At 48.9% G+C, this 26,709-nt stretch overlaps 2 protein-coding genes and 1 non-coding gene across 6 annotated transcripts in view; all 3 read right to left on the reverse strand.

The window, feature by feature from the left end:
- The window catches only part of TBX1 (T-box transcription factor 1), a 74,930-nt gene that overhangs the window by 32,773 nt on the left and 15,448 nt on the right, over window positions 1-26,709 (reverse strand). For 2 of the 4 annotated variants that reach the window (XM_061603305.1, XM_061603301.1), the window contains exons 2-3: window positions 20,865-21,044; window positions 14,730-15,243 (exon numbers count right to left, since the gene is read on the reverse strand). In XM_061603305.1, coding sequence (XP_061459289.1) covers window positions 14,730-15,243; window positions 20,865-21,044 — 694 coding nt within the window. Of the gene's footprint in view, window positions 1-14,729; window positions 15,244-20,864; window positions 21,293-26,709 lie in introns of those variants that run through there. The other 2 variants (XM_061603304.1, XM_061603303.1) reach the window with 2 other exon arrangements.
- The window catches only part of LOC133373490 (septin-2), a 481,091-nt gene continuing 454,648 nt past the window's right edge, over window positions 267-26,709 (reverse strand). Inside the window, exon 13 of the mRNA XM_061603307.1 lies at window positions 267-278. The gene's annotated coding sequence lies outside the window, so the exon portion shown is untranslated. The remainder of the gene's footprint in view (window positions 279-26,709) is intronic.
- On the reverse strand, window positions 26,181-26,251 carry TRNAT-UGU (transfer RNA threonine (anticodon UGU)). Its single transcript has one exon. It is a non-coding gene; the product is annotated as a tRNA-Thr (tRNA).

Consider the following 26,709-nt stretch of genomic DNA (forward strand, 5'->3'; position numbering starts at 1 on the left):
GATTTCAGACAGGAAGTCTCTCTCCTATCCCTACCCAGGGATAGAACCTGGAACTAGACGCTCCTCAGAAATGACGGACCTGGGCCCTTAAAATCCAGGGGACTTACTGTAGCCTTGGGGTTGTATCTTAAAGAGGGATGGAAAAAAAGATGCTTCATTCATCTCCTGCACTCCTAAACACATCACGGGAGGCAAATGGAGAGGGGGCGTCAGAGCACTTGCTTTGCATACATAAGGCCCCAGGTTCAACCTCCAGTTAAAACAGGTGTGGGTAATCTCCCCCCCAGCTGTTGATGAACTATGCTTGCTAGGGCTGATGGGACTTGTAGTTCAGCAACATCTGGAAGGCCAAAGATCTCCAACCCCAGAATTAAAAGGATCAGGGTAGCTAGCAGGTGTGGGGAAGGATCCTCCCCCCCCGCCTAAGACTTTGAAAAGGTGCTGCAGGCCAGTGTAGACAATATTGGGCATAATGGACAAACAAACAAGCTACCCTGGTATGTGTTGAAAATGTGGCAAGAACAACTCCTGTTTGGCTCTCTTTGCCTGCCTAAGGGGAGACAGAGAGAGGGTCCTCCAACTGGCTAGGCTGCCTATCCTTGCCTGTGATCCTCTACCTGTCTTCCTTCCATTGTAAACTGATACTCACATCCTGCCTCTCCTTCCTCCTCGGACTAGTAGAGGGACAGCAGACACCTTTGTCTTGGTTCCGGCCCCTTGAAGCATGAGGGCAATGTCCAAACCTGGCCTTTGTGCCTCCAACTAAATTAGGAAAGGCACAGCTTGTTCTAACTATCCACTATGTACAGCAGTTCTATAAAGAAAGTAGCTATTCTTATTTCTTATTCTAAAGACTCAGTGATTTGAATGCCGGGTAAAAGTCTGCTCCCTTCAGATAAATCACACAAAGCACAGCACACTGCTTAGCTCTGCTACATTTTAAATTCTCTGCTAAAGCACTGCAGTGTATAAAGCAGCTTTCTGAGGTCCTTAATATACTATACAGAGAACTGGAGCTGAGAATTCCAAGGGGAATCCACTTAGGGTTGGATGAAATGGCAAGGAAAAGTAGCTATGTTGGACCATTAAGGGGAAAATGTTTTGTAGGGCCCACTAAAACAGCCAAAGTGGCGATGAGCAAACGTTTAAGTCCTCCAGAGTGCTTCTTCAGGCTAGATGCATCACAGAAGAGCTCTGGGAAATTCGGAAGCTTGCTCCTCGCTATGTGATTGCCGGCCCTACAAAAAGGCATTTCTCCCACCTGGTGGACCAACAGGCTACTTCCTACCTTCCTCTTTTTTTTTGTCCTCCATTGCCAGTTTATCCAATTCTTCTCATCCTGTTCCCTTGGAAGACCCTCTGCTGTTTTCCACAGTTTTTAAGAATGCAGGAAACTGTCTTATACCACATCACACTATTTGGCAATGGAGATCCTGACCAAGATAGAGCGGTATTAACTCCAATTGTTACGATAGCCATTAGAGCCATCAGTCCCTCATCTAAACCTTATCAACTGTAGTGGGACTTTCTTCAGAGGACTCTGTTGCAAACATCTGCTTAAACAAATCCAGATATTTTGGTTTAACTGGGCTGTTTTTCTGTCCCTCGGCATTGGAAACCCCCCCCAAAAAAAACAATCTAGAAGCCAAAAATGAAAGTTAAACCTTTAGCACACTATCCTTTGCCCACTTGGGAGAGACACAGTTTCCCCCTGGCATTGGAAAGGGCCACAGCTGAGTGGTAGAACATCTGCCTTGCATACAGAAGGTCCCAAATTCAATCCCCAGCATCTCCTGTTGGAAAGATGTGGTCCAACTCAAACTGGCGAATTTGGTCTCCATGGGGTTAAAAAGGGTAGATAGAGAAGAGACCTCCCGGTTCCTAGATTGCACCTATCCTTTGATCTGCTAACTCTTCCTTCCTAGGTAAACTGATATTCTTAGGACGCTGACCACATCTTCTGGCTGCTTCTTTGTTCTCTTGAAGGAGAGAGAAGACATCTTTCTCTTTCTCTCTCCTAACAGCATGAAGGCAAACATTAACTAGTAGAACTCTTTCCTAATCAAGTATATACTTCCAGAATAAAGTAGCTTGAAACTTAAAGTCTCAGGGTGACTAATTCCAGGGAAGGTGTGCTATTCAGCAAAGATTCAAACACGCACAAAGCTCACTCATGTACGTATTTGCTATTCTGCAATATCTCCAGGTAGAGAGCCTGGCCTGAAACCCTGAAGAACCACTGCAAGTTAGTGTAGACGATAGTAAGCTAGATGGAGCACTGGTTTGATTCAGTATAAGGCAGTTTTCTGTGTTCCGTTGTCCTTAATTAATACTTCTGAGGACCCATGCCACTGTGAGGATTTAGCAGCTTGGGTTCCACCTCGTCAGGCCAGAAGCCAGCCTAAAAGTTTGGGGGCGTGAGAGCAGGGGACCAAAACATTTAGGGGGACAGAAAACTTTTCCTGTAATATATGTATGTATTGTAAACATTTTAGGGGCACCAGTCCCATAGCACACACCCCCACTATGGGCCTGCAGCTCATACACGCAGAAGCCTCAAGTATAAGGCTTTCCCACCTTGCTATCCTGCTTTAGACTGCTGGTGGAGGCTGGCAAGCTGGAATGCTTCCCTGCAGTAAAACAGATTTAAAACTCTCGCTGGTAGAAATCTAGCAGAGCAGGGAAAAGGTTTCTGCCTCACCTTCACTTTGGCATGCTGTTTTTTCAAGTGCAGGGAGCTTCTGTTTTCTCCTTCCATCCCCAGCACCTTGAAAACTTCGGGTCATATCCAGCTAAGTTTTACTCAGAGAGTTAACCCATTCGGAATTCATATACCCAAGTTAGGCTGCAGTCCAATACATGTCTACTCAGAAGTAAGCTCCACTGGATTCAATGGGACTTACTCCCAAGTAAGTGTGCATTGGATGCAGCCTTAGTCATGTCCATCCATTTTCATGGGTCTACTCTGAGTAGGACTAACAAACTGGATAGAACCCGTACAAATGGGTGCCTACAGCCTGAAGCAGAACTGTCCTGGTAAAATATCCTTGCTTGAGTCTGCTGCAAAAAAAGCAAATCTCTGCCCTGATTCAACCCCCCCCGGCCTGTCTGTAGCCAGTGCAAATATGCACACATCCTGACTTGAGGTTTGCCCCCTCCCCAAGATGAGCATCCCAGTTCGGGGGGGGGCAGCATAAACAGAGAGTCTTGTGGAGCTTTTAAGGCTAACAGATTTATTGGGGAAGACACTTCCCTGGATTAAAGCATCTGCTCAGGATAAGACTGCAGCCCCCTTCCACTTTGTCTGGGAGGTCCTAAGCCCCAAGAATGATGGTAACTTTGCAGAAAAGTGCACTGTTAGATGCAATGATACCACTTTAAACAGCCCTGGCTTCCCTGAAAAAATCCGGGGGGGAACTGTAGTTTGTGAAGGGTGCTGAGAGTTGTTAGGAGACCCTGATTCCCCTAACAGAGCTACAATTCCCAGAGTTCCCTGGGAAGAGTTCCAGGAATTGCAGATTCTTCTAACAACTCTCTGCACCCTTCACAAATTACACTTCCCAGGATTCTTTGGGGGAAATGCATGGCTGTTTAAAGTGGTATGATGCTGCTTTGAATGTATGCATACAGGGCCTATATAGTTGTCACTGCCTGGTCTCTCTTGGCCTCTTTTGGTACCCCAGCCCAACAAGAGGCAAGACCTGGAGGCAGCAGCACCCTTGCATTGGAGCTGTAGCCCTCATTCTGGGGTGAAATGTCCCATCGGAACCAACGGCTCTTGCAGCAGCGGCCCAAGTCACAGACAGCCTTCACTTCCGGGCCTGAGAGTGCAGAGGAGAGCAGCCTTCAAGCAAACCTTGTGAGCCAAGCAGGAGAGCGAGGGGGACATTAGCCTAGAGTTTACAGCGCGATCCCCTTCCCACTTAAGCATACTATGGGTGGTATTCAATTCTAATTCTGCTTAGAGCAGACCCATTGAAATTAATGGACACAATTAACTTAGACTCATTTGCTTCAATGGGTCTGCTCTTGAATACAAACATACACACTTATTTATTACATTTATACCCCACCTTTCTTTTCATCATAGAAACCCAAGGCAGCTTACATATGGTTCCCAGGCGGTCTCCCATCCAGGCCTTGACCAGATCTGACCCTGCTTAGCTTCAGCAGGGTGCTGGCCCCATGTGCCTTCAGACCATAGTCTGGGACTTATATATAAGTGGGTTCCAGGTGATCCAGCATCCTGACTAATGGCTCTTAAACGCAGGCTCAATGGGCTTATAGAGACCAGCCTGTTAAGGGGCGACCATCACAATACTGCCAAAATGCCTCCTTTTGATGTACCCTGTGCGTGGCTTATTTAATTAATTTATTATTACATTGATACCCCACTTTTTCCTCCAAGGAGCTCAAGGTGGGGCACGTTGTTCTCCTCCCTCTCCATTTCATCCTCACAACAACCCTGTGAGGTAGATTAGGCTGAGAGGCAGTGACTGGCCCAAGATCGCCCAGCAAGCTTCATGGCCCAGTGGGGATTTGAAGCCTCATCTCCCAAGCCCTTGTCCATCGCTCGAACCATGACAGCACACTGATTCTCTGGTTAGCCACCATACCAGGTCGTCAAAGTTTCCCCAAGGTCAGGTGTCCCAATTCAGGAGGCAATCCGGGCTCACACATTTCTCAGAAGCTTAACCTGGCCTTAGACTTGCATTGTTGCCCCAGTCCTCACATGCATTGGGATCAATCCAGGAAAAGTTCAAAGCAGGCAGGGGCCTTTTTAAAAATCAAACACACCCCAGCCACCTTCTGCTCCATGTGCAGCGTTCAACTCTAAGGATGGTGTCCATGAATGAGAAATTAAAGGCCACCTTGAAACCAATTAAGCCTTGGGTTTCTCCACCCCAGCTAACATGTTTAATGTCAAAGCTGTTAGAAGCAGGAGTAACATTGCAACTCTTAAGAACCAGTGTAGGTACTGGTTAGGGTGCTGGACTGGGACCTGGAAGACCAGGGTTCGAATCCCCAACTCAGCCATGAATCTCACGGGGTGACCTTGGGCCAGCCCCTGCCTTTCAGCCTAACCTACCTCACAGGATTGTTGCGGGGATTAAACGGGGAGGGGGAGAACCATGTGCAATCACCTTGAACTCCTTGGAAAGGAAGGTGGGATATCAGTGTAATAAACAAACAAACAAATTGGGGGGTCCAAGGAAAGATGGATAGCACTGGGGCTGTTGAAATCAAATAAACAAAAGCCCCCCCCCCATACTTGCTCGGAACAGCTTTTTCCTGACTGCTCAGATGAACTCTAAGGCTTCAGCTCTAACACCACCCATAGCAATTGAATGGGACTTACTCCTGAATAAATCTGCATAGTCTCGCTCTCCAAGGGGTCAAAAAAAATTTTTTTTACAAAGTTAGGGAATGTAGGAAATAAAAATTGTGGACAAATTTAAGTAGGGCCCCAATCCATCCCAGTAACAGTGCAATGTGATATATATCTGCTCTGACAGATGGAGCGCAAGGGGACTTGCTCCCAGGTAATCTGCTTTGGAGACTATGCAAGACCCTCTGTGCGTTTTAGGCATGAGTAAACTTCGGAGCTTGCTGGAAAGAGAGTTGTTTTGCTCTCTGCCTCTATTCAGAGATGCTGGGGTACCGACCTCCCTCCCCAAAAAAGCTAAATGGTTCTCTTGGGCCAGCAGATAGAGAAGACCATGGAGCAGGTTTGTTAAACGGGGTGGCTTTCGAGGAACATCGGTATATTCTTAAAAACTAAGGGAGACCCTTGGCAAATACGGGATTACACGTGTTTGAGACGCAACGTCGTCCAATCTCCCCGCAATCAAATCGGGACAAATGCTCGTGAAATATTGTCTGTCTAATCTCTCGGCGAACTAATCCGGTTGAACGCTCATGAAACGGATCGCCTGGACGCGACCTCTAAAAAGACTAATGGGTCGCGAGATGCACGGAGTTGGGTTATGTGCGCCCGCGCGCCCACGGAAAAGTAGAGGCCACAATAAACGCGCGCGGGGAGGGGAGATTAACAGGGTGGTTGTTGCTTTTTTTTTTAAGTGGAACAAGCCTTTTATCAGGGCAACCCTATGTATGTCTACGCCGAAGGAAACCTCTCCGAGTTCAACGGGCGCCTACTCGCAGGTAAGGGGGCATACTATTACCACGTTGTTTGCTCGCTGCAACGACAGACCACCCGTTTGGAAGCTGGGCTTTTACATTTACAAGCGAGGGGGGGGGAATCGCTTCTTCTTCGGAGAAAGGCCGGGCTTGAGAAAGTATTGGGGCAGCTGTTGTTTCTGTTCTCAACGTTTCACTGCCACGAAATCCGCCCGCCCGCCCGCCCGCCCCGTCGATGTGCTCGGGAAGAGGGCGATTCTCCTCGCGGGGGTCTAACCGTCTGCAAATGAAACAGACGCTTGGCAGAATGCGAGCCGGCAGCTCTGTTTCCGTGCCTGCTTGACACCGTCGGTCCCATCGTGGGCTGTCGAGACGTTTAAAAAAGGAAACACACACACGAGCACCCCAAATCGACCCGGAGCGCCACATCGCTTCAGGCCTGAGCCGATCAAGAAGAGCGTTGAGCCCCATCAACCTCAGACGCCAATGTTTCCCCCCCCCGTTCCTGCTTTAAACGAAGCTTGAAAAACAAACACGTTAACCTGAGAAAAGCCGGCTTAAAACGCCGCGCAAAGCAGGACCGAGGAGCCGTTTAAATGAACGAGGCCCTTCAGTTAAGGGGCAGCACAGCCCCGCTCCCTCCCACCACGGACTAGAAGCCTGTCTCGATATCGGGTTTGTTTGCTTTACCCGTTTTAAACTTTTCCTTTTCCCGCCTCTGTTATGGGTGGTCCGGGTTTTGAAAAGGGTTGGCCTGCACTACGGGACAGAGCAGGGTAACATCAAAACCTAGGGAAAGCGATATCCTTGTTCTTGCTACAGAGGGTAACGTTTTCGTGATTTCGCTGGGCGTTTCAGCGTCTTACAGAGCAGGCCTGTGGCTGTTTATTCGGCACTGAATCCAGCTATGTTAAATGAGACTTACTCCCTAGTAGGTGTTTAGGAATGCAGCCTCCATTCTTCCGGACGTGTTTCAAGACAAGAAGAATATCTGCTCTAAGCCAGCAAATTCTAAACACATAAGTGTTCAGGAGACCTCCTCACCAGCAAAGTTTACTTGGTAAGAAACTCTTCTCAAGAAAGGCGCAAACTTCTGGGCGGCCCACCTTGAAAGAAATTAGAGAACCCCGCAGGACATGAGGATTGTGCGGTTGGGTTCTCTAAAGAGTAGATGGCCAGAATCCAGCTCTGGACTTGAATGATGTCACTCTGCTCGGTCAAATAGAAGCAACCCCAGTCATTAAAGTAAAGTTGCCCTGGCATAAGCGTTTTGTGGATTGCCATCTTAATTTGATTTAAATCGACTTTACAGAAAAAAATAACCCGCTGTTATTAAAAATGAGAGCCCAAAGGGCCTTTACGGTTTGACCCACACACGTGCAGGGCCTCAATTGCATATGGGAATGCCTGAACTACAGATTAGCAACCCTCCACCTCAATGCATTCACTGGAACGCGCCCCCCCCCATTGCAATCAAGGAGACCGGCTTTTTAACGCACGCCCAGAGGAAACCAGTTTAAGATTAGAGGGCTTCTTGGGGAAACCGCGATCGCGGAGCCTCGGAATAAGAGTTACTTTTAAATCCAACCTCGTCCCCCACTTACGGAAGTTGTATGCAGAACAGAGTCTAGGCGACCAGCTATGAAATCAGACCGAGATAAAAACGGGAACTATTTGTCCCCATTGAAACAATCGCTGAGGTTTTAGGAACTGACCCTCTTCCCGACCCCTTATAATGGCCCAGAACAAAAGCAGCCATTCACTTTGAAGCTTCCGGATCGTATAAGCCCTAATTTTCGTGAATTTATGAGAGAAGACAGGAGCATCATTTCCCATTTTCCTCAAGGCTTAAAAAAAAACAACACTCGCCAGCAGCCCATAAAAAAAGAATTACAGACTCTCCCCTTTCAAATCCAGCGCCTCCGCGTCCCTAACTTAGCCTTTTCCGACGTTTATACTTCAATCCTCGTAAATGTGTTTATTCAGAAACAGGTCTCATTAAGTCCAGTGGGGATTAGTCCCACATTTAAAGCACATTTCAATCACACGGCTTTCCCCTCCCGCAAAGAAGCCTGGGAACTGTAGTTTATCCCCTCAGTGCTACAGTTCCCAGCACCCTGAGCAAACTATAGTTCCCAGGATTCTTTGGGGGAAGCAGTGTGCTTTAAACGTCTGGTGTGTATGCATCCTCAGTGTAGCATTGCCATGCTTTGCTCCTTCACTTTTTATATGGAGCGTCCAGATGTGGTAGTGGGTTCCTGCTAGGAGGAAGGGCGGGATATAAATCAAATGGTAAATAAATAAATAAAGATCATACCATAGTCAATCTGTAACGCCCCCCTTTCTTTCCATCCTTCAGTTAGCTGTAAAGGAGCTGGAAAAGAAAACGTGTGTGCATGTGTCTGTGTGTATGTTTAAACGAAGCAACCCTGTGCACATTTAAGTTCTGGGACAGCCAGGCTTCTTCTAAGCAAACAGGGAAATGGTGTTAATGTAAAGTGGCTTCTCCTTGGCCAAGGGGATCCATTTTTATTTATGAGTTAAAGGGTGCCCCCCCCAATAGGACCAAGAAGTAGCAATGGCACCATCAAGACAGGACTTTGAGACAGAAGTCCAGGACCCCACTCAGGAGAATGAGCAGGAGGCTACCTCAAAGGCAGCAGGGCTGGCTAACCTCATTTTGAAGCAAAGGAAGTAATATGTGTTCCTATCTAAAGAGTAAGGTCTCCATGAAGCCACGGTAGGGTCTGAAGGCACATGAGGTCACCACCTTGCTGTAGCTAAGCAGGTCTGGATCTGGTCAGTGCCTGGGTGGGAGACCACCTAGAAATCACATGCATGCCGCCTTGGGTTCCTTGATGAAAGAAAGGCGGGGTATAAATGTAATAAAATAAAAATAACAAATTAAGCCCAGACTCAAACATTGCTAGCAGTGCAATCCTAGCCATGTTGCTTGGCCGCGATAATGGACTGGATGAGAGCTAATAAACTGAAGCTCAATCCTGACAAGACCGAGACGCTGCTGGTGAGAGCCTTCTCTGACCAGATGGTGGATGTTCAACCTGTTCTAGATGGGGTTACACTCCCCCTGAAGGAACAGGTTCGTAGCTTGGGGGTTCTTTTCGATCCATTCCTGTCTCTCGAGGCGCAGGTGGCCTCGGTGGCACGGAATGCGTTCTACCACCTTCGGTTGGTAGCCCAGCTACGTCCCTATCTGGAAAGCAAGGACCTCGCTTCAGTTGTGCATGCTCTGGTAACCTCTAGACTGGATTACTGCAATGTGCTCTATGTGGGGCTGCCTTTGAAGACAGTTCGGAAACTACAGCTAGTGCAAAACGCAGCTGCTAGACTGCTGACGAGGACTAGGCGGTCTGCACATATAACACCTGTTCTGGCTCGTTTGCACTGGCTACCTATTTGTTTCCAGGCCAAATTCAAAGTTTGACTTATAAAGCCTTACACGGCGCGGGGCCACAATACCTAGCGGAATGCCTCTCCCGATACAAACCTACCCGTTCACTACGTTCAACATCTAAGGCCCTCCTCCAAGCTCCGACTCACAGAGAAGCTCGGAGGGTGGTAACAAGATCTAGGGCCTTTTCAGTGGTTGCCCCCGATTTATGGAACAGTCTCCCCGATGAGGTGCGCCTGGCGCCTACACTTTTATCTTTTCGGCGCCAGGTTAAAACCTTTTTATTCTCCCAAGCATTTTAATCTATTTGTGTTTTTAATCTATATCAGGTTGTTTACTTGTTTAATAATGTATATTTTGCTGTTCTTGTGATTTTATTGTATTTATCCATGTTGTGCACCGCCCTGAGAGCCCTTGGGCTGTGGGCGGTATATAAATCGAATAAAATAAATAAATAAATAAATAAATAAATATGTCTACTCAGGAGTAAGCAGCAGGATGAGGGTTGCAGCCTTAAACTGAACCAGTAGCAAGTAGAGAAGGTGAAGAGGACCCTTCTGTTGCAAACGTTTGTTAAAAAAGAGAAAAACTCTCTTTCTGACATAGCTAAGGAACTTCTAGGCCAGCTACTAAAATAAAATAAGAAATAGGAGAGAAGGAAGATCACTCCCCTAAATCTAAAATACCCTGAGCATGGTTCAGCCCAAGTTAAATTTCTGGGGAACCCCGGAAATTCCCCTGGGAGAGGCTAAAGCTGCAATCCAATACATGTCTACTCAGAAGTAAGCTCCACTGGGTTCATAGTGGCACTTACTCCCAGGTATGGACGGCAACCTAAGATACTGCGGTAAGGCTGCGTGTGAAGCGCGCGCCTGTTTGAGAGACTCAATGGGCCTTGAAAGCGCATCGTTTGGGTGGATCGTGCCCCTTACCTCCCGACAGGTGTTTCTGCAGAGGCGTGAAGGCAAAGAAAGGGGGACAACTAGACTTTGAAAAGTGGGTCCGCGCTGGCTAATTACAATGCCTGCTTCGCGCTCTCCACAGCAGACGGGGGCGATTACTGCAGTGGAGGTGGCGGACTGGACCCGCACCCCCCAAACTTTAAAGCACATCCGCCCCCCAGAGCCAAGAATCCTGGGAACTGTAGTTTACCCGCCCTCCCAGAGCTAGAATTCCCAGGACCTTTTAAGAAAGTACAGTGCCCGGGATTCTTTGGAGGCGAAAACGTGCTTTCCGCGTCTAGGGCAAGCTAACGCGTGCAGGCGTTTCTCATTCCAGAGGGGGCAAGACAGAAAAGGGGCCTCCGAGGCATCTCTGCGCTTCTTGGCCAATATTTCCCTCCGGGCCACCCGGGTCAAATAATGCATGCAAGGGCGGGGGAGAGGGGAACGAAAAACGAGGAAAAGTGGAAAGGCGCATTCCCCAAACGGGGTTCTAATACATCAGTCTGGGCCTCTCCTAGGGAGTCGCCCCCGGCTGCCTTCCTTTCTGGAACCAAGGAAAAGGGCAAACAAGGGCTCCTCCGCAAAATAAAATAAAATGAAAGTTATGGGGATAGGGAGGGATCCTGAGCCGGATCCGGAGTTCCTTATCAAAGAAAACTGGCCCTGCAGAGCGTTGGACAGCTCTAAGACCGATGGCCCAAGTCGCGTTGCCTACACGCGATACATTTAAAGCACATTCAACGTTCGCACTGCCCAAGAATCCTGGAAAGGGTCTTTTGCTCAGGGATATAGCTGGGAATTGCAGCCCTGTGAGGGGTTAAACTACAGTTTCCAGGATTCGGGGGGGAGGGGGAGCCGTGTGATGGATTTAAACGAGGGTTGCACTTTCTAACGACGCGGAAGTTCCTATGCCCTGCTTCTGAATAAACACGTTGTACTCACAGGCAGCCTCTGCCCTTCTTGTAATGAAAACAAAAAAAAAGTTAAGGATGCCGATTCTGCAATCAAACGCGCACCGAACCCGGCGAGGGTCATGAACGGAAGGTTGGTCCTCCACTGAGGGAAGAAGCCCAACTGAACGCCTTAGGACTTAACTTCGGAGGAATTATGCACAGGCTTGCAGTTTCTAACGACGCGGAAGTCAAGGTCTATCACAGCGCCTTGGGCGGCACTGATTATTACGCCCACAGAAAATGCTTGCCGATCAGGGCTCCGACAGGCCCCCGCCCCCCCCAATCGTTTTAGTTTATTGAGCTGTGCTGATAAAAAAATTGGAACATTTAAAAACTCCTGATGGAAGTTTGGAGGGGGGGGGTCGTGTGTGTGTATGTAAAGGTCAGTTTAGGAACCTCTCTAAAATAGGTATTTCATTTTTCCGGACATTTATTAATTACCCAAGGAAAATTTAAAATAATAAGCATTTCATAAAGAAATGTTTTGATGAAATACAATACTTGAAAAAGAGTGGGGTTGGGGTTTTCTAAATGTATGTTTTGCATAGAGTTTGAAAGGCCCGCTGGCCTGAAGGACGAAACTATTTTACTTTTTCTTAGGTAGACGTTAGTGCAATCATCTCCCCAGCTCAAAATAAAGTATCAACGAAGCTCTGAATTGGTATAACCCCCAACTTATTATTATTATTATTATTATTATTATTATTATTATTATTATTCAGCAATGTAAACAGGCACCGTCTAAAGGCAATCGGCGCGTCTCTCCACACAAGCCTAAGAGGCCTTCGCTGTTTCTCTACATCACCCTCTGGTTTCTTCTTTTTCCTTTTCCACACTGGGACAAAACACAGAGCTTCCTTCCCCTTAAAGAAACAGAAGTGACTGAAAGCAGATTACCCTGAAAGAGTTTTTAAAATATATACATTTTTCTGGAAGAACGGGCCTATAAAAGGTTGCCAGCCTATCCACCACCCGCAGGGAATTTGAATCCATTCCTTAAGCACATTTTTTTTTTTGCTTTTTAACAAGGACTCCATTTAAGAGGCATTGATATTAGGGGGGGGTTAACGGACTGCACTATTGGGAGAGGACCCCTACAAAACTGAACTAAATAAAAACGTGTGTTGCCTAACCCACATTTTATGGGAGTCACGCGTCAATGGTGAATAGGATCCAAATCCCAGACAACGAAAAGACTGGCCTGTATAACAGGATTTAAGGCTTTCAGCAGATGAACTAGAATGTTAAAATATTCTTTTAAAAGAAGGCAATATATCCTTGCAAAACCTAATGATCTGCGCCCGATTGTCCCGTTCTCAACGTTTACGTTTGAATTTTGGACATTTTCTAAACATGGATCGATCCTTTGCGGCCTTACGCAGCGCAATCCACAAAGGAAAAGTCAGACGAAATACTTAGGTACAAGGTTTTGGGGGATCGAGGTTGCCTCTTCCACAGGATTCAAAGGGAGACCACTGACGCCCCCATCCGAAACAATTTATTTAGGTGAAAATGAGTCCTAGTTAAATCATCCGGAATGACACTTACACGTCATTACATTCCGGATCAAAGTGGATCAGCCAGTTTGAGCGCAATTACATTTAGTAATCTAATTTGTAGACTACCGCCTTACGGGAAGCTATTTTAAATTATAATGGACAGCAAATCATCGGGAGGAAATGGGGAGTGGGGTGGGGGTGCAGGCTGCGATCCTAGGGACACTTAGCTTGGAGTAATTCTCATTCAACTCAGCAGGACTTTTGAGTGAATATGTGCACGGTCTGTTTTAACATTACAGGATTATTATTAAAAATGTGCATGAACCATAACTGCAGGGGCAGGACTTTTAAAAAACAGTGTTTGCAGTCTGAGGCTTTACTCAGACTGGTAATGAGCTAATCTTTTAATCAAACTTATTCCACCCATATTATCATAATCGTTATTCATATCTAGCTTGGACTCTGAGTACATTCCTCGCTTGTCAGCTTGTTCTAGGGAGCTCCTGGTAAACCTCTCGTGTTCAAATCAACAGGGTTTCACCAAGGTGACGCGTATTGTGAACTTACTCGATAGAATAAATAACCGAAGAGGATTAAAAAAAACAAGAGCAGCAAACAAATCAGCAACGTTTGGGGTCGAATAAGCTGAATCGCATCTCTAACAAAAATACATATAATAATAATAATAATAATAATAATAATAATAATAATAATAATAATAATAATAATTCGAAGCCAATGAATTTAAGGATCCTGGGTTGCACAAACAGGTCTTAACTCGGAAGTAAGCGCGACTGCAGAAGGACATACTTGCGAGAGAGTAGAGCAAATGTGTTAAAGATCGGGGCGTCTATGGATGAATCCGCTTATTAGTAACTCTCGCACTAATCAAAGCCGCAAAGAAAACGTACCACACAAAAAACCACGAAAAAGGGTATATGATTATATTCATGGCAGAAGGAAGAATAAATTCCAGGTAGTCGAGTAAAAGTCTCAAACGCCTCCAACGGCTTTGACTCTCAGAAGCGCGCGCAGAATCGCAGCCTTATCCTGCAATCCGAAGAGCCTCTTCTAACTCAGGAAAACAAAAGAGAGCCCAATAACACTTTCAAGATTAAGCGGACCCAGGATCGCAGCCTTCCTACCGTGACCCCCTTCCTCCCCCGCTTTTGAGTCCCATTGGGTAAAAAGCATCCCTACTGAAATCAACAGGAGCTCCCTGAAGTCCTCAACTGTGAGTTTTTACTTTTTAAAAATAAATTTTAAATAAAAATGTTTAAAAATCCAAAAGCCTTTTTTTAAAAAAAAAATCGCCCGGTATATTCCCCCTTCACCCAATCGCCTGCATTCCTACCCCACCGGTGTAGAAGCCACCTGAAAGGGTCTCGTTTCGGCAAGAAAGTGAGGGGGACGCCCGACCCAACTTACCTGGGAAGAAACTCCTAATGTGGGAATCTACGGGACTTATGCTAGCCCTACTCCGAATAGGCCCATCGAAGTCTATAGATGTAACTAGCTTAGGCTCCTCTACTTCAATGGACGCAACAAATTTAGGCTTGTCTATTTCAGTGGCCATAACTAAATTATGTGGGTCAATTTCAGTGGACATAACTTAGTCTAGTCAGTTTCAGTGGACATAACTAACTAACGTAGATTTGTCATTTCTATCTCCTCTGAGTCCATCCGAGCTGAATACACCCCTCACTCCCGAGGAAGCCTACTGCTTTGCGGGAAATCTAGCAAGGAGGGCGGGCTGGGGATGCGGCGCGGGGTCTCTGACCTGCCGGCCTTGGTGACGATCATCTCGGTTCCCAACTGGTTAAACTCGTCCCAGAGCGCCTTCATCTCCAGCTGGACGTTGACGTTGGCCACTTTGGGGTTCTTCTTGACGGGCGCCTTGGCCGAAGACGGAGCCGATCCCCCTCCGCCTCCGCTGCCGCCGCCTCCTCCGCCACCACTTTCGGGGGTGTCAGGGCCAGCCGGTGGCTGCGGAGGGTTGGAACCGGAGCCGCCTGGGAAGGCATAGCCGAGCTGCTGCTGCTGCTGCTGCTGACTGGCGTGGTGGTGTTGCGGCGGCGGCTGAGGCTGCGGGTGCTGCTGCTGCTGCTGCTGAGCCGAGCAAGGTTCGTAGTGCGCCGGCTCATGCTGGCCGTAGGGGTCCCCCGGCGAAGGGGAGAGGTGGTGATAGCCGGCCGCCGCCGCCGCCGAGGCGTTGAGGCTGCTCAGGCTGTTGGCGGTGAAAGCTGCAACATCGCAAAAATGGGACAGCTGCGTGAGCCAAGGGCTGGAGATGGCTGAAATCATTCCAAAAGGAGAAAGGGAAAAGGTGCGGGAGAGGGGGAGAGAGAGAGAGAGAGAGAGAGAGAACAGCGGGCCGTCAGGTCTCTTGCTCGCTCCGGCTCTTCCTTGAGCTGCTGCCCGCTCCCTCGCTCTCGCCCTCCCTTAGGGAAGCTTGCGGGGCCGCGCCGTCACGGCCCGCCTCGGCTTCCAGCGCCCCTGAGAAGGAGAATGGAGCCCTCTCGTCTCCCCTTGGCCGCTCTCTCTCGCGCTTGACTTGGCCTCTTTGCCTTTTTAGCGCTCGGCCAAGGGCGCCCAAGCCAGCGGCGGCTCGCTCGCTCCCTCGCACTTGCGGCGACGCGCGCATGCGCGCAACCCCAGAAACTTTGCAACTACTTCTGCTCGCTGCTGCTGCTGCCGCTGCCGCCGCTGCTGCCGCCGCCGCTCTGGATTCAGGGCGCGCGAGGCCACCCGCCCCTTGTGCTGCTTCTGCGCCGGCTCAGCCAGACAGCGCGCGCGCGCAATAAAAGCAGAAGAAAGGCAGGGGGGGCCGCTCAGAGGCGACTTCTGTCGCTGCTCTTTCTCGCGCGCGAGAGAGCGAGCACGCGCTGCTGACGCGACAGAGAGAGAGAGAGAGAGAGAGAGACTCTTTTTACGCTCCTGTCTGTCTGACTGACGGACGGACGGACTGAGTCGCTCCCTCAGGGAGGAGAGGGCTGGGCGGGCGCGCCACACTCTCTCCCTCCTCTCCCTCTCCTCCTCCTCGCGCCCAGCCCAGCAGGGGTCGTCGTCCCTCCCCTCCCTCCCCTCCCCCCCACTTTATTCTCTCCCCCCCCCCACACACACACTTTGGCTTTTAGCCTCGCCCCTGAAGGGTTGTGGGCGAGCCAGCCAGCCAACCAGCCAGCGCTGGCGGCTGGCTGCCCGGGCAAGGCTGGGCTTTTCTCCCTTCGTTTAAAACGCCCAGCTCGCTTCCTTTCCTCCTGGCTTAGCTGCGAGGCGGCCTCTTATCTCGCTCGCTCGCTCGCTCTCTTTCTCGGCAGAGGGCCTCCCCCTTTTCGCTGCCACCAAACCGGTTCTCGTTTCCCTTCTGTGGCGATAAAGAGGAGCCCCTGCAGGTAAAGCGCGCCTTCCCTCTCTCTCCCTCCCCCCCCCCGCCTCGAGGAGTGATTGACAAGCGGAGAGAGGCGCGCGCGCGCCTTTTCCAGGGGCTCTTCCTTGGCTCGCGCTCCCCCGCCTCCCTTCAGGCAATTAAAAAGGGGGGCAAAGGGAGTGCATCGCCTATCTCGCCCCCATTTGTATTTTATAATAAAGACGTTATTTGCATAAAGAGGGCCCCCATTGTTGACCCCGACCCACTCCCATAGGCCTGCTGCAACCCAGGAACCTCGGAAACCTTCGCAAGCGCCGATCCGCAAACCGCTTAAGCCGGCTTCTTGGAAGCAAAAGCGCGGGGGGTGTGTGTGTCCTGGGAGGGCTCGATCTCAACCATATATATCTAAGAACATAAGAGCCTGCTGGATCAGGCCAGTGGCCCATCTAGTCCAGCATCCTGTTCTCACAGTGGCCAACCAGGTGCCTGGGGGAAGCCCGCAAGCAGGACCTCCCGCAAGAACACTCCCCTTCTGAGGCTTCCGGCAACTGGTCTTCAGAAGCATGCTGCCTCTGACTAGGGTGACTAGGCTGGTCTGAATTAGGCCCCACATCTATAGAACTCATCTTACAGGGCAAAAAGTGAGCCCCACTGAGTTCAAAGAGGCCCACTCCCTGGTCGGTGCCTATAGGACTGCTGCTGAATCTCAGAGGGGGGCCCTACGGGGAGATGCTGGGATTTGAACCTGGGACCTTAGATACTCTACCACTGAGCCCTTCCCCAAATGCTCCACACACTCGAAGGAATGAAATCCTATTGATGTAAATGAATGGACTGCCTTCAAGTCGATGCCGACCTATGGCGACCCTATGAATATTCAGAGGTGGTTTACCATTGCCTTTTTCTGAGGCTGAGAGGCCGTGACTGGCCCAAAGTCACCCAGGGAGCTTCATGGCGGTGTGGGGATTCGAACCCTGGTCTCCCAGGTCGTAGTCCAACACTCTAACCACTATGCCACACTGGCTTATATTAACATCGTCATCATTATTACTACTATTGCAACTACTACTGTCGCCAGGATATAAGCGGTATATATATATATATATATATATATATATATATATATATATATATATATATATATATATATATATATATATATATATACTGAGAAGATTCATTGCAATCAAACTGAGTGGACAGGATGTGGGTATCGTTTGTAGCACGACTCCATTGTGAACAGACATATTTGGCGATCATTGTCAACTTCCAAAAAGAAGTTTCTGTGTGGGTTAGGGTTACTCAGAAATATGGGGGAAATTAGCAGAACTCCTCTAGAGGGATTAGGTTATTAGATATAATTAAATCACGAAGGTAACGTAAAGTGTTTTTTAAAAAAAATATTCAATTCAAATGTATAGTCTATTTTAACATAACTTTTTAAAAAAGTCATCAGATGGTTTGTTTTAAGATGTAGGATGGAAGCCTGCCCTGTTATTATGAGCTACTTTTGGACACCTTAACAGGTCTCAATCAAATAGGAAGGTCTCGTACTGCAGACAGAACCATCAAAGTGAATGGGAACTACGAGATGTTATATCTCCCATTCATTTCAGTGGGGTTCCTGCAGGTGACCTTCCCGGAAAGTTTATATTTATTCTATATAACAGATTTATTTCCTGCAGCCAGCTAGCTCTTCAAGGCGGGTTACAAACACGTGCTAAATCTATATTACATTCTATTATTCTGCAATTCTTGACATTTATCACGATCCACTTTCCTGAGTATGTAGCAAGTTTTCTTCACCTCCTCGTCTGAGTCTCCCCCCCAAAGAAGGCGTTTTAAAAACGGATCATTCTCTCCGCCACCCTTCAATTAAAGGAATTTATTTATTTGAACACGCTTGTGGCCCTGTTGTAGAAGCTCTCCTGGTAGCATTCAGTCAGCCTGGGTTTTAATGTCACACCTAGTACCATTATTTAATACCGGCTACAGCTCCATATGATTCACTGTGCCACAATATTGCTATTTTTTAATTTTAATTGGGTATGTTCCTTCCGAGCTGTGTCATCCCATAAATTAATTCCCATCGCCCACTCGCATGGAAACGAAGGCGACTAATAACAATGGGATGTACACACGTTCAGTTATATGTATTTATTTATTCTAAACTTTTTTTTTTTAAAAAAAGCTTAAATGGAACTTACTTCCAAGTAAATTGGTTAGGAACTCTGTGTATAAAATATAAAATAAACTTTTCCTCGGAAGCAAGCCTCGAACTGCCTTTGGGACAGCGCTACAGAGCATATAGGAAAAGAGTGCGACTGAGTGTAAAATCGACACGGTACATTGGCACCATCCAGTCAAGGTCTGAAGTTCCATTTATTTAAGTTGAAGTTCCATTTATTTCTTTTTCAGTGCGTGTGTCTAGTACCTTAAGGCGTGGCTTTACCTCTCCCTTCAAAGGAACGGAGGCTTTCAAAAGCGCTTCGGTGAAGATCGCACCCGCTTTGTCTACGCCTATATGGAAGGAAACTATAGTACAGACCGAGGCTGGGCAACCTTTGGCCCTCTAGATGTTGCCGAACTACAACTCATATCAGTCCCAGCAAGTGTGGCCAAGGGAAGATGGGAGTTGCAGTTCAATCAACATCCGGAGGGCCAAAGGTTCTCCACTGCTGCCATAGACCCATCTATTCAACTACCCGGTTTCCCTCCCAGTCTTACACCGCAGGCAGAGAGCTTCTTTTCTCTCTGTGTGTGTGTGTGTGTGTGCGCGCGCCACAAACTCACGTGGTCTTTTCAAGACTGCGCCGTAATCGCAGCTAATAAGTGCATAGCTCTGGGCTACTTTGCTAATTGACGGGGGGGGAACGCAGCACATGACAAGATGCGCCTTGTCCCAGATTTACGATCGGTTTGCGACTACGCGGAGGGTTGTTTGCTTTCCGTGGGAGTCGGCTTCCCTCGCTCCTGTTTATACGTGCAGCCCAAAGCGCTCGGATGCTTTTTGCGCGGAAATCATCCCCAAAGTGGTCAAGGGGCACTGAAGCCTGCGCGATGGGTTTGCAGCCTCGGTTAGTTTACAAGAGAGTTTGTGCACAGGAAGGAGGGAGGGAAAGACACCAGATTTTGCAATCTGGGCGAAGCCGAAGAATTGCCTTTTAGGTCAAGTGTATCGGGCAACTTTTAAAAAGTTTTGGTTGTTGAATTTTACAGAATCCCCCCGCACACACACTTTTTAAAAGAAAAAGCTGAACTGCAGCGTTTGATGATTGTGGCCCCTTCCCTCCGCACAGTGAGCGAGTTAATGCGAAGTGACTCCCTAAAAATAATAATATTGGGTGGTCTCCAGTGCTACTTCTCCTCAGAGTAGACCCATTGACGTCAATGGTCGTGATTCGCTTAGCTTCATGCATTTCAACGGCTCTACGCTGAGGAGGCTACATCCCATTATTATTAATAATAGCCATTATGATTGTAATTATTTATTACGTTACATGCAATGTTGCTCCTACTCCGAGTAGACCCCATTGAAATGAACGGACAGGGTTAACTTAGGTCCATTAATTCCATATCTGAGTTGGATACAACCCTGAGTTTTTAGGATCCGACTCCCACTCCTTCTGTGGATTTCCATTAGGGAGGTTATATTTCGGGAAGGATCGCTTGGCTAAGCGGTAGATGACATGTTCTGTGGTCAGAAGGTCCCGGTTCGGTCCCCTTTAGGACTGGGAAAACCCTCTGCGCATAGGCTGTGTACATACCATACATTTAAAGCCCATTTAAAGGGGAACTGTCGTTTGTTTAGGGTGCTGGGAGTAGTAGCACTGTGAAGGGGGGTCGAACTACAGTTCCCAGGAGCCTTTGGTGGCAAAATTGGGCTTTAAATGTAAGCTGAGCTCGATGGACTGATGGTCTAACCCGGCGGGAGGTTGCTTCTGAAGAATCCCAGAAGTCCAAACCGCGTTTTCCTCCCCTTCCCACCCCCCCCCCATATCAAGCGCCGCTGCGCGACTATAGATGAACATGTATCTTCGCGGCCCAGAAGTTGCTTTCTTTTGGCAATCAATTCGACGCAGGGCAAGCCAAGACGTGTCTCCTCGGAAGTAAAGCCCTTCCCGTAAAAGTAAAGCTCTAGCCCCGAATGTTCCCTCGAGGGTCCCGATGCAAAGGCCAGCCATCTGCTGGCCGGCAAGGGCCGTCGAGGTGCGTCGCCGTCGTTTCCGAAGACGGAGAGCAAGGCCGAGGGATCGACCCCGGGCTGCGTATACACCCCGCCTCCGACACACGTTTCACGCAGGTAACAATTCGCTGGCGATGTAGGGTGCGCGTGGGCAACCCTACCAAACTGTCTCTCTGGGGATCTGGGTGAGAGATCCGCGGGGAGCCCCATTTTCCTTGACGTCCCCGCGCCGCGCTTGTGGGGTGAGGGTGCGCCTGTGCGTTTGACAGGGGAGGGGCTCCACATTTCCCCACCGATCCCCTCCCGCTTCCCGTTTTATTTTTCCCTGCCCGCAAAGCAGCCGAGAGTCCGGCGCTTACCTTCCATGTCCCGGGTCACGGCGCTGAAATGCATCCTCCTTCGGGCGGCCGCGGCCGGGCTGTAAGGGCTGCGGAGCCGCTCCCGGGCTGCGAGGGCGGCGGCACCGCTGGGCTCGGCGTCCAGGGCAGCGGCGACCTCTTCCTCGGCCTCCTCTTTTCCTGCTCGCTCGGCGGCGGCGGCTGCAATCAGAGAGGCGATACTGAACGCGTTGGCCTTGGGGGACAAGGGGCTGGCGTCGTCCATAGGAGAGAAGCCGAGCTGCGCCGCCGGCCCGTCGGAGAAGCCGATCCCTCGCCTCGCCCCCCTCCGCCGGCAACGATCAGCGCGCCATGGCCGGTGGGTTGGGAGGGGAAACGGCAGGGCGGCAGAACCTGGTGGAGAAAGAGCAGCAGGCGCGGGAGGACGCCTCCGAAGCGCGCCCCCCCCCGTCGCCGCCCGGTTCTGGCCCGGCCCTGCCCTTCCCTTCCCGCCTTCCCCTCTACCCCATCGCCGTGCCCTCTTCTCAGCCGGCGGGCGCTTTCGCCAGCCTCCCTCACCGTCCCAAAATCTCTCCCACACCCCCTCCTCGTCTCCCCCCCTCCTCGTCTCCCCCCTCCCCTCCTCGTCTCCCCCCCCTTGCAGCGAGTGTAGCTCGGCAGCGATCCTCGCCGCCTTTACTTGCAAGGAAGCCCCGGCGTCTGTTCAATAATGGTTACCCCCCCATAGAGTGGATTATAGGATCGCAGCCTGAGCGAGTGGGATGGGATGGATTGCTCCCCCCCCATCGATTCTTCCTCCCCATTCTATTCCTCCCCTTTCCCCGCCCCCCTCCCGGAATCTTTGAGGGGAAATGACTGTCTTTCTCCCTGACAGGTTTGTCCTGGCTTGATTTTACTTATCGACACCAATACCGCTCCCCTCCTTCTCCCCCCTCCCCCTTCCTTCTCCCCCTCCCCCTTCTTTCTCCCCCTCCCCCTTCTTTCTCCCCCCTCCCCCTTCCTTCTCCCCCCCTCCCTGAGCGTGCCTTCCCTCTTTTTTGCAAGGAATGGAAGGTAACTCCCTTCCCCGTGATCCACATCACCCTCCCTCCCCACCTTCAAGGGGGCGGCGACGTCCCCTGTGTGGTGCCTGCCTGCCTGTGACAAGTCCCCTCTCTCCGCTGCTGCTACTAGTACTACTACTAATAATTTTAAAAATGTTTCCACCCGCCTCTCACTCGGAAGTCGGGTCCTGAGGCGGCTTACACAGATTTACTAACACAAAGCATACATAAAGCCACACAGACATTTGAAAAGGCAGATACATACAGAAAGGGGAAACTGTCCTGGGTCGGAAGAGAACAATATCACGGATCCCCCCTGACTATATCAGAGGAAGCACCCCCGCACAGCCCCGGAGAGGGAGAGGAAGAGGAAGGGGCCCAGACCAGGATGTTCTGATGCCTGGAAGAAAAAGGGGGCACCGAACCCCCAGAGGGAGCAACCCTTCCTGTAGCCCCCGTCTAACTGAAAAGAGGACGATTGGGGGGGCAATGAACAGATTTTTCCTTAAGGCGTGTTACTGCACCCCACTGTGAGTGGCGGCCCCCAACCCCCACTCCAGGCCTATGGGCATTTACTCAGAAGTAAGTTCAGCGGAGCACTCGGGCTGCAATCCAATACGAAATTACTTGGGAGTAAGTCCCATTGAACCCAATGAAGCTTAGAGTAGACAGGTATTGGATTGCACCATTGATGGCTCTCCCTTTCCCCACTGCCCTCCAAGTAGGGGTGCATGGGATTGTAGAGTCCATTCAACTCCCACCCATAGCAGCAAACCTGCAGGTTAGAGAAGATAATCATTCTCCTTTTATGACCAGTATTTATTTATTAGATTTATATCCCACCCTTTCTCCCAGGAGGAGCCCAGGTTATGAGGAAAATCCTAGATTCGCACCCCTAGTCTGCTCCCCCGTATTAGACATGGCATCCCCAACCCACAAGCCAGTGTGGTGTAGTGGTTAGAGTGTCAGGCTGGGACCTGGGAGGCCTGAGTTCAAATCCCCAGCTGGGCCATGAAGCTCACTGGGTGACCTTGGCGGGTCACTGTGTCTCAGCCTAACCTACCTCACAGGGTTGTTGTGAGGATGAAATGGAGAGGAGGGAGGAGAACCATTTTTGCCACCTTGAGCTCCTTGGAGGAAAGGAGGGATAGAAATGTAATAATAAAACATAAAATAAATAATGTCTGCCTGGAGATGTGGGGAGGGGACACGTATCAGCTTCCTTTGCAAAGGGTTGGCAATTTTGGGGTGTCTGTGAGCCCTTCCCCAAATCCAAACACCACCCATTGAGTTAAAAATCTTAAATACATTGACATAAAACCCCATATTTTCCAGGCAATGGCCTGGTCTAGTAAGTCCCACTCTCGACATTTTAGAAACATCGCTTTCCCACCCAGGCTCACTCAGATGTCCAGAGAGATCCCCAGGCCATCTCCAGTTTTGGGGGGTCTCTAAGGATATACCACCCTGAACACTCCTGATCTCGTCTGATCTTGGAAGCTAAGCAGGCCTGGTTAGTACTTGGATGGGAGACAGCCTGGGAATACCGGGTGCCTTTGGCTTAGAGGAAGGCAATGGTAAGCCACCTCTGAAGACCTCTTACCATGAAAACCCTATAAATATATCCAAAAGATAGGGGGCGCCATAAGTCGTAATCGACTTGAAGGCATATAACAACAATGATAATTTTTTAAATGGTGACATAACCTAAACAAAGGAGGTACCAAACAGAGAGGCTAGCGGTTTGTTTATAGCGTGTTGTATCCAACTAAATTAGAGCAGGCCCATTGAAATGAATGCATCTACCTTAGCTATCTTCATTCATTTCAGTGGGTCCACTCTGCATAGGCCTTGGAGGCTTCCCATAATCAGCTGGTCTGAGAGGAGGCCTTCATCACCGTCTCGCCTTTTGCCACCAGAATGGATAATTTTTAAATTAATATTTGAAAACAGGTTTAACTCCCTCAATATGACAAAATCTCTATCAGTTAACAACACAGGAAAAGTGGGTCTTTTACCAGATTCCATATCTCTTTGCCTTCAAGTTGCAGCCTTGAGCAGAGAGTGCACCTCAACATTTGGTCTGAGAGGCAGAAAATGCAGTTGCAAAATGGATCGGATGTCAAAATAATTAACCAGTGTTTAAATTTGAGGCCTCTTTTCAGTTTGAGGCTCAGGCCAAACAGGCCACCTGTCCCTGTTCCAATCCTGAAGCCAAATTACTCCAGGATTGAAATGTGAATGAGTGCTCAATCCCTTGACCTACTCCATATCCCTCCAGTTAAAGCAGCTAGACTGGTGAGGACTAGGGCGAGAGCCTTCTCAGGTGTGGCCCCCACCTTATGAAATTCTTTACCAACTGACCTCCACCAGGCCCCCTCCTTGATGTGTTTTCGTCGGGCCTTGAAGACCTGGCTCTTCAATCAGGCTGTTGAGGTGGGTTAGGTTCCACAGGTTTTGCAGTTATTAGTTGTGGTTTTAATTTCTGTGTATATGTTTTTATATTGAGTGTATTATATATTTTACTGTACATCACCCAGAGTGGCAGGACAACCTGCCAGATGGACATCTAATAAATCCAATAATAATAATAATAATAATAATAATAATAGACATCCATGAACTATTCTGCATCTGGTTCTATGTTAGTCTTACTTTAGATTGAAGGTACCGGGAGAATATTTATTATTACAGTAGGGCCCCGCTAATACGGCGGGTTCTGTTCCAGACCCCCGCCTTAAAGTGGAAAACGCCATAAAGGAAACCCCATTGACTTTAATGGGCCGCGTCGCGCAAAAATGATGCAAAAACGGCGCAAAACCTCGCAAAAGGGGGGAAAACCCCTTTAAAATTGAAAATGAAAGGCACCGTATCAGTGGAACGCCTTAAAGCGGAACGCCGTAATGCGGGGCCCTACTGTATTACTCTTTAGGAGTAATACCAGTATTAGTAGGAACAGTAGCATTAGTAGTGTATTCAAAGACACTGTTGTTGATAAATGTTTCCTTGTGGTTCTAGGATGCTCTAGAGGCCAAACAATAATTTGTTAAAAAATTATATGTTGCTGTTAACCATAGATCAGGAATGCTCTAGATCCAAAATGATCATAAAAAAGAACAGATTTTTATGTGTGATGTCTAACATTGAATGCTAAACAAGGAAGGAATTTCACATACAAGATTTCTCTGGGTCCTAAGATACAGTTAAAAATTATGGATCTTTGATGCAATGCCTGACATTAAATAATGTCCAAAGCTGTATAATAATGATTGGTTTGTGCAATCACTAACAAGGAATAAGAAATCAAACCATTTCAGGTGAAATATCTCTTCCCCCCCCGTCCAACAGCATGTACACATTGAAGAGGTAGCTGGACAGCCACCTGTCGGGGATGCTTTAGGTTAGATTCCTGCATTGGGGGGGTGGACTCGATGGCCTTATAGGCCCCTTCCTACTCTACGATTCTATAGATAAAACAAATACAAAATAATTTGTGGACTTGTAAATGAGGGAGGAAGGGGGGGAGAGTATTTTCTCCCCATTTACCCATTCTAAAGAAGTCTGGGGCGGTTGCCACTAGGAAAAAGACGAACCATGGCACCTCGTTTGAACTACCTGCATTGGTTCTGAAGACATCACTGCCTTCATCGCTCTCTCTTCCCCCCCTCCGCTCCCCTCCTGCTGACGCCCTCCCATTTCAATCTTTACGATCAGGTAGTTTCATTCGCCTGGCTGTACCTCGTGGTCCCCTTCCAAGAAGGCTGCCATCCTAACCCTTGGGGTAAACTCCAACAGGATTTACTACTGAGTAGATGTGGTTAGGGATTGCACCGTGATCTGTTTTCGGGGGAAACAACCTCGTCGACAGACAGACACGCACCCCTGCTTCATTGGCGGTCACCTGCAAAGCCATCCTTGGAAACGCCTTCGCCTTTCTGGCTGCAACGTTAGAAGGCCAGGCAGGGAACAGGATCGCTTTTCGTGCCTGTTGCCTGTGCAACCTGAGACGCTCCGGCCGACAGCCGCCCCCTCCCCCGGGAATCGGGGCTGGGGGCGGACAGGCTAAATCGGTTCTGCCTCCGAACGGCATTCTCTCCCAGTCCCTTCACCTCAACGGGCAGAGGCACCAACCTACATCCAAGCTTTTGCTGCTACATCCATCAACGCAGAGCCAAGCACTACAGGAGGCTGACTTATACCGCGTCGGACCATCCGTCCATCTGGCTCAGTGTTGTCTACACTGACTGGCAGCGGCTGTCCAGGATTTCAGGCAGGGTTGTCTCCCAGCCTTACCTGGAGATCCCGGGGATTGAACCTGGGACCTTCTGCATACAAGGCAGATGCTCTACCACTGAGCTACAGCCCTTCTCTGCTGTCTTATTGGTAGTCCATATACCCCTATCAAAGACATCTGTCTGTCTGAATTATTATTATTATTATTATTATTATTATTATTATTATTATTATTATTATTATTATTGGTATCATTATTGGTATTATTATTGGTATTGTTGTTGTTATTGTTATTATGCATAGTCCAGAGTCTGTGAGTTCAAATCCCCACTAGTGTCTTCTGGGTGTCAAGAGCCAGCTAAAGATCACCCACAGTGAGTGGCTCAGGGGTTACATGCCCTGCCACCTGTGCAGCCGTGGGCAAGCTGCATAGTCCAAAGGAGCCCAGTTGCCCCCCAGCTGATAGTTGCGGACAAGGAAGGGGCTGGCTTGTGCATCTGTGGCAAGCTGAGCAGGCCCTAGCCAGCTGGGGAGGACTAGCCTCAGAAGGAGGCAGTGGTAAACCCCCTCTGAATACTGCTTACCATGAA

This window comes from Rhineura floridana, chromosome 19 (genome assembly GCF_030035675.1).
Source record: "Rhineura floridana isolate rRhiFlo1 chromosome 19, rRhiFlo1.hap2, whole genome shotgun sequence".
NCBI lineage: Eukaryota > Metazoa > Chordata > Lepidosauria > Squamata > Rhineuridae > Rhineura > Rhineura floridana.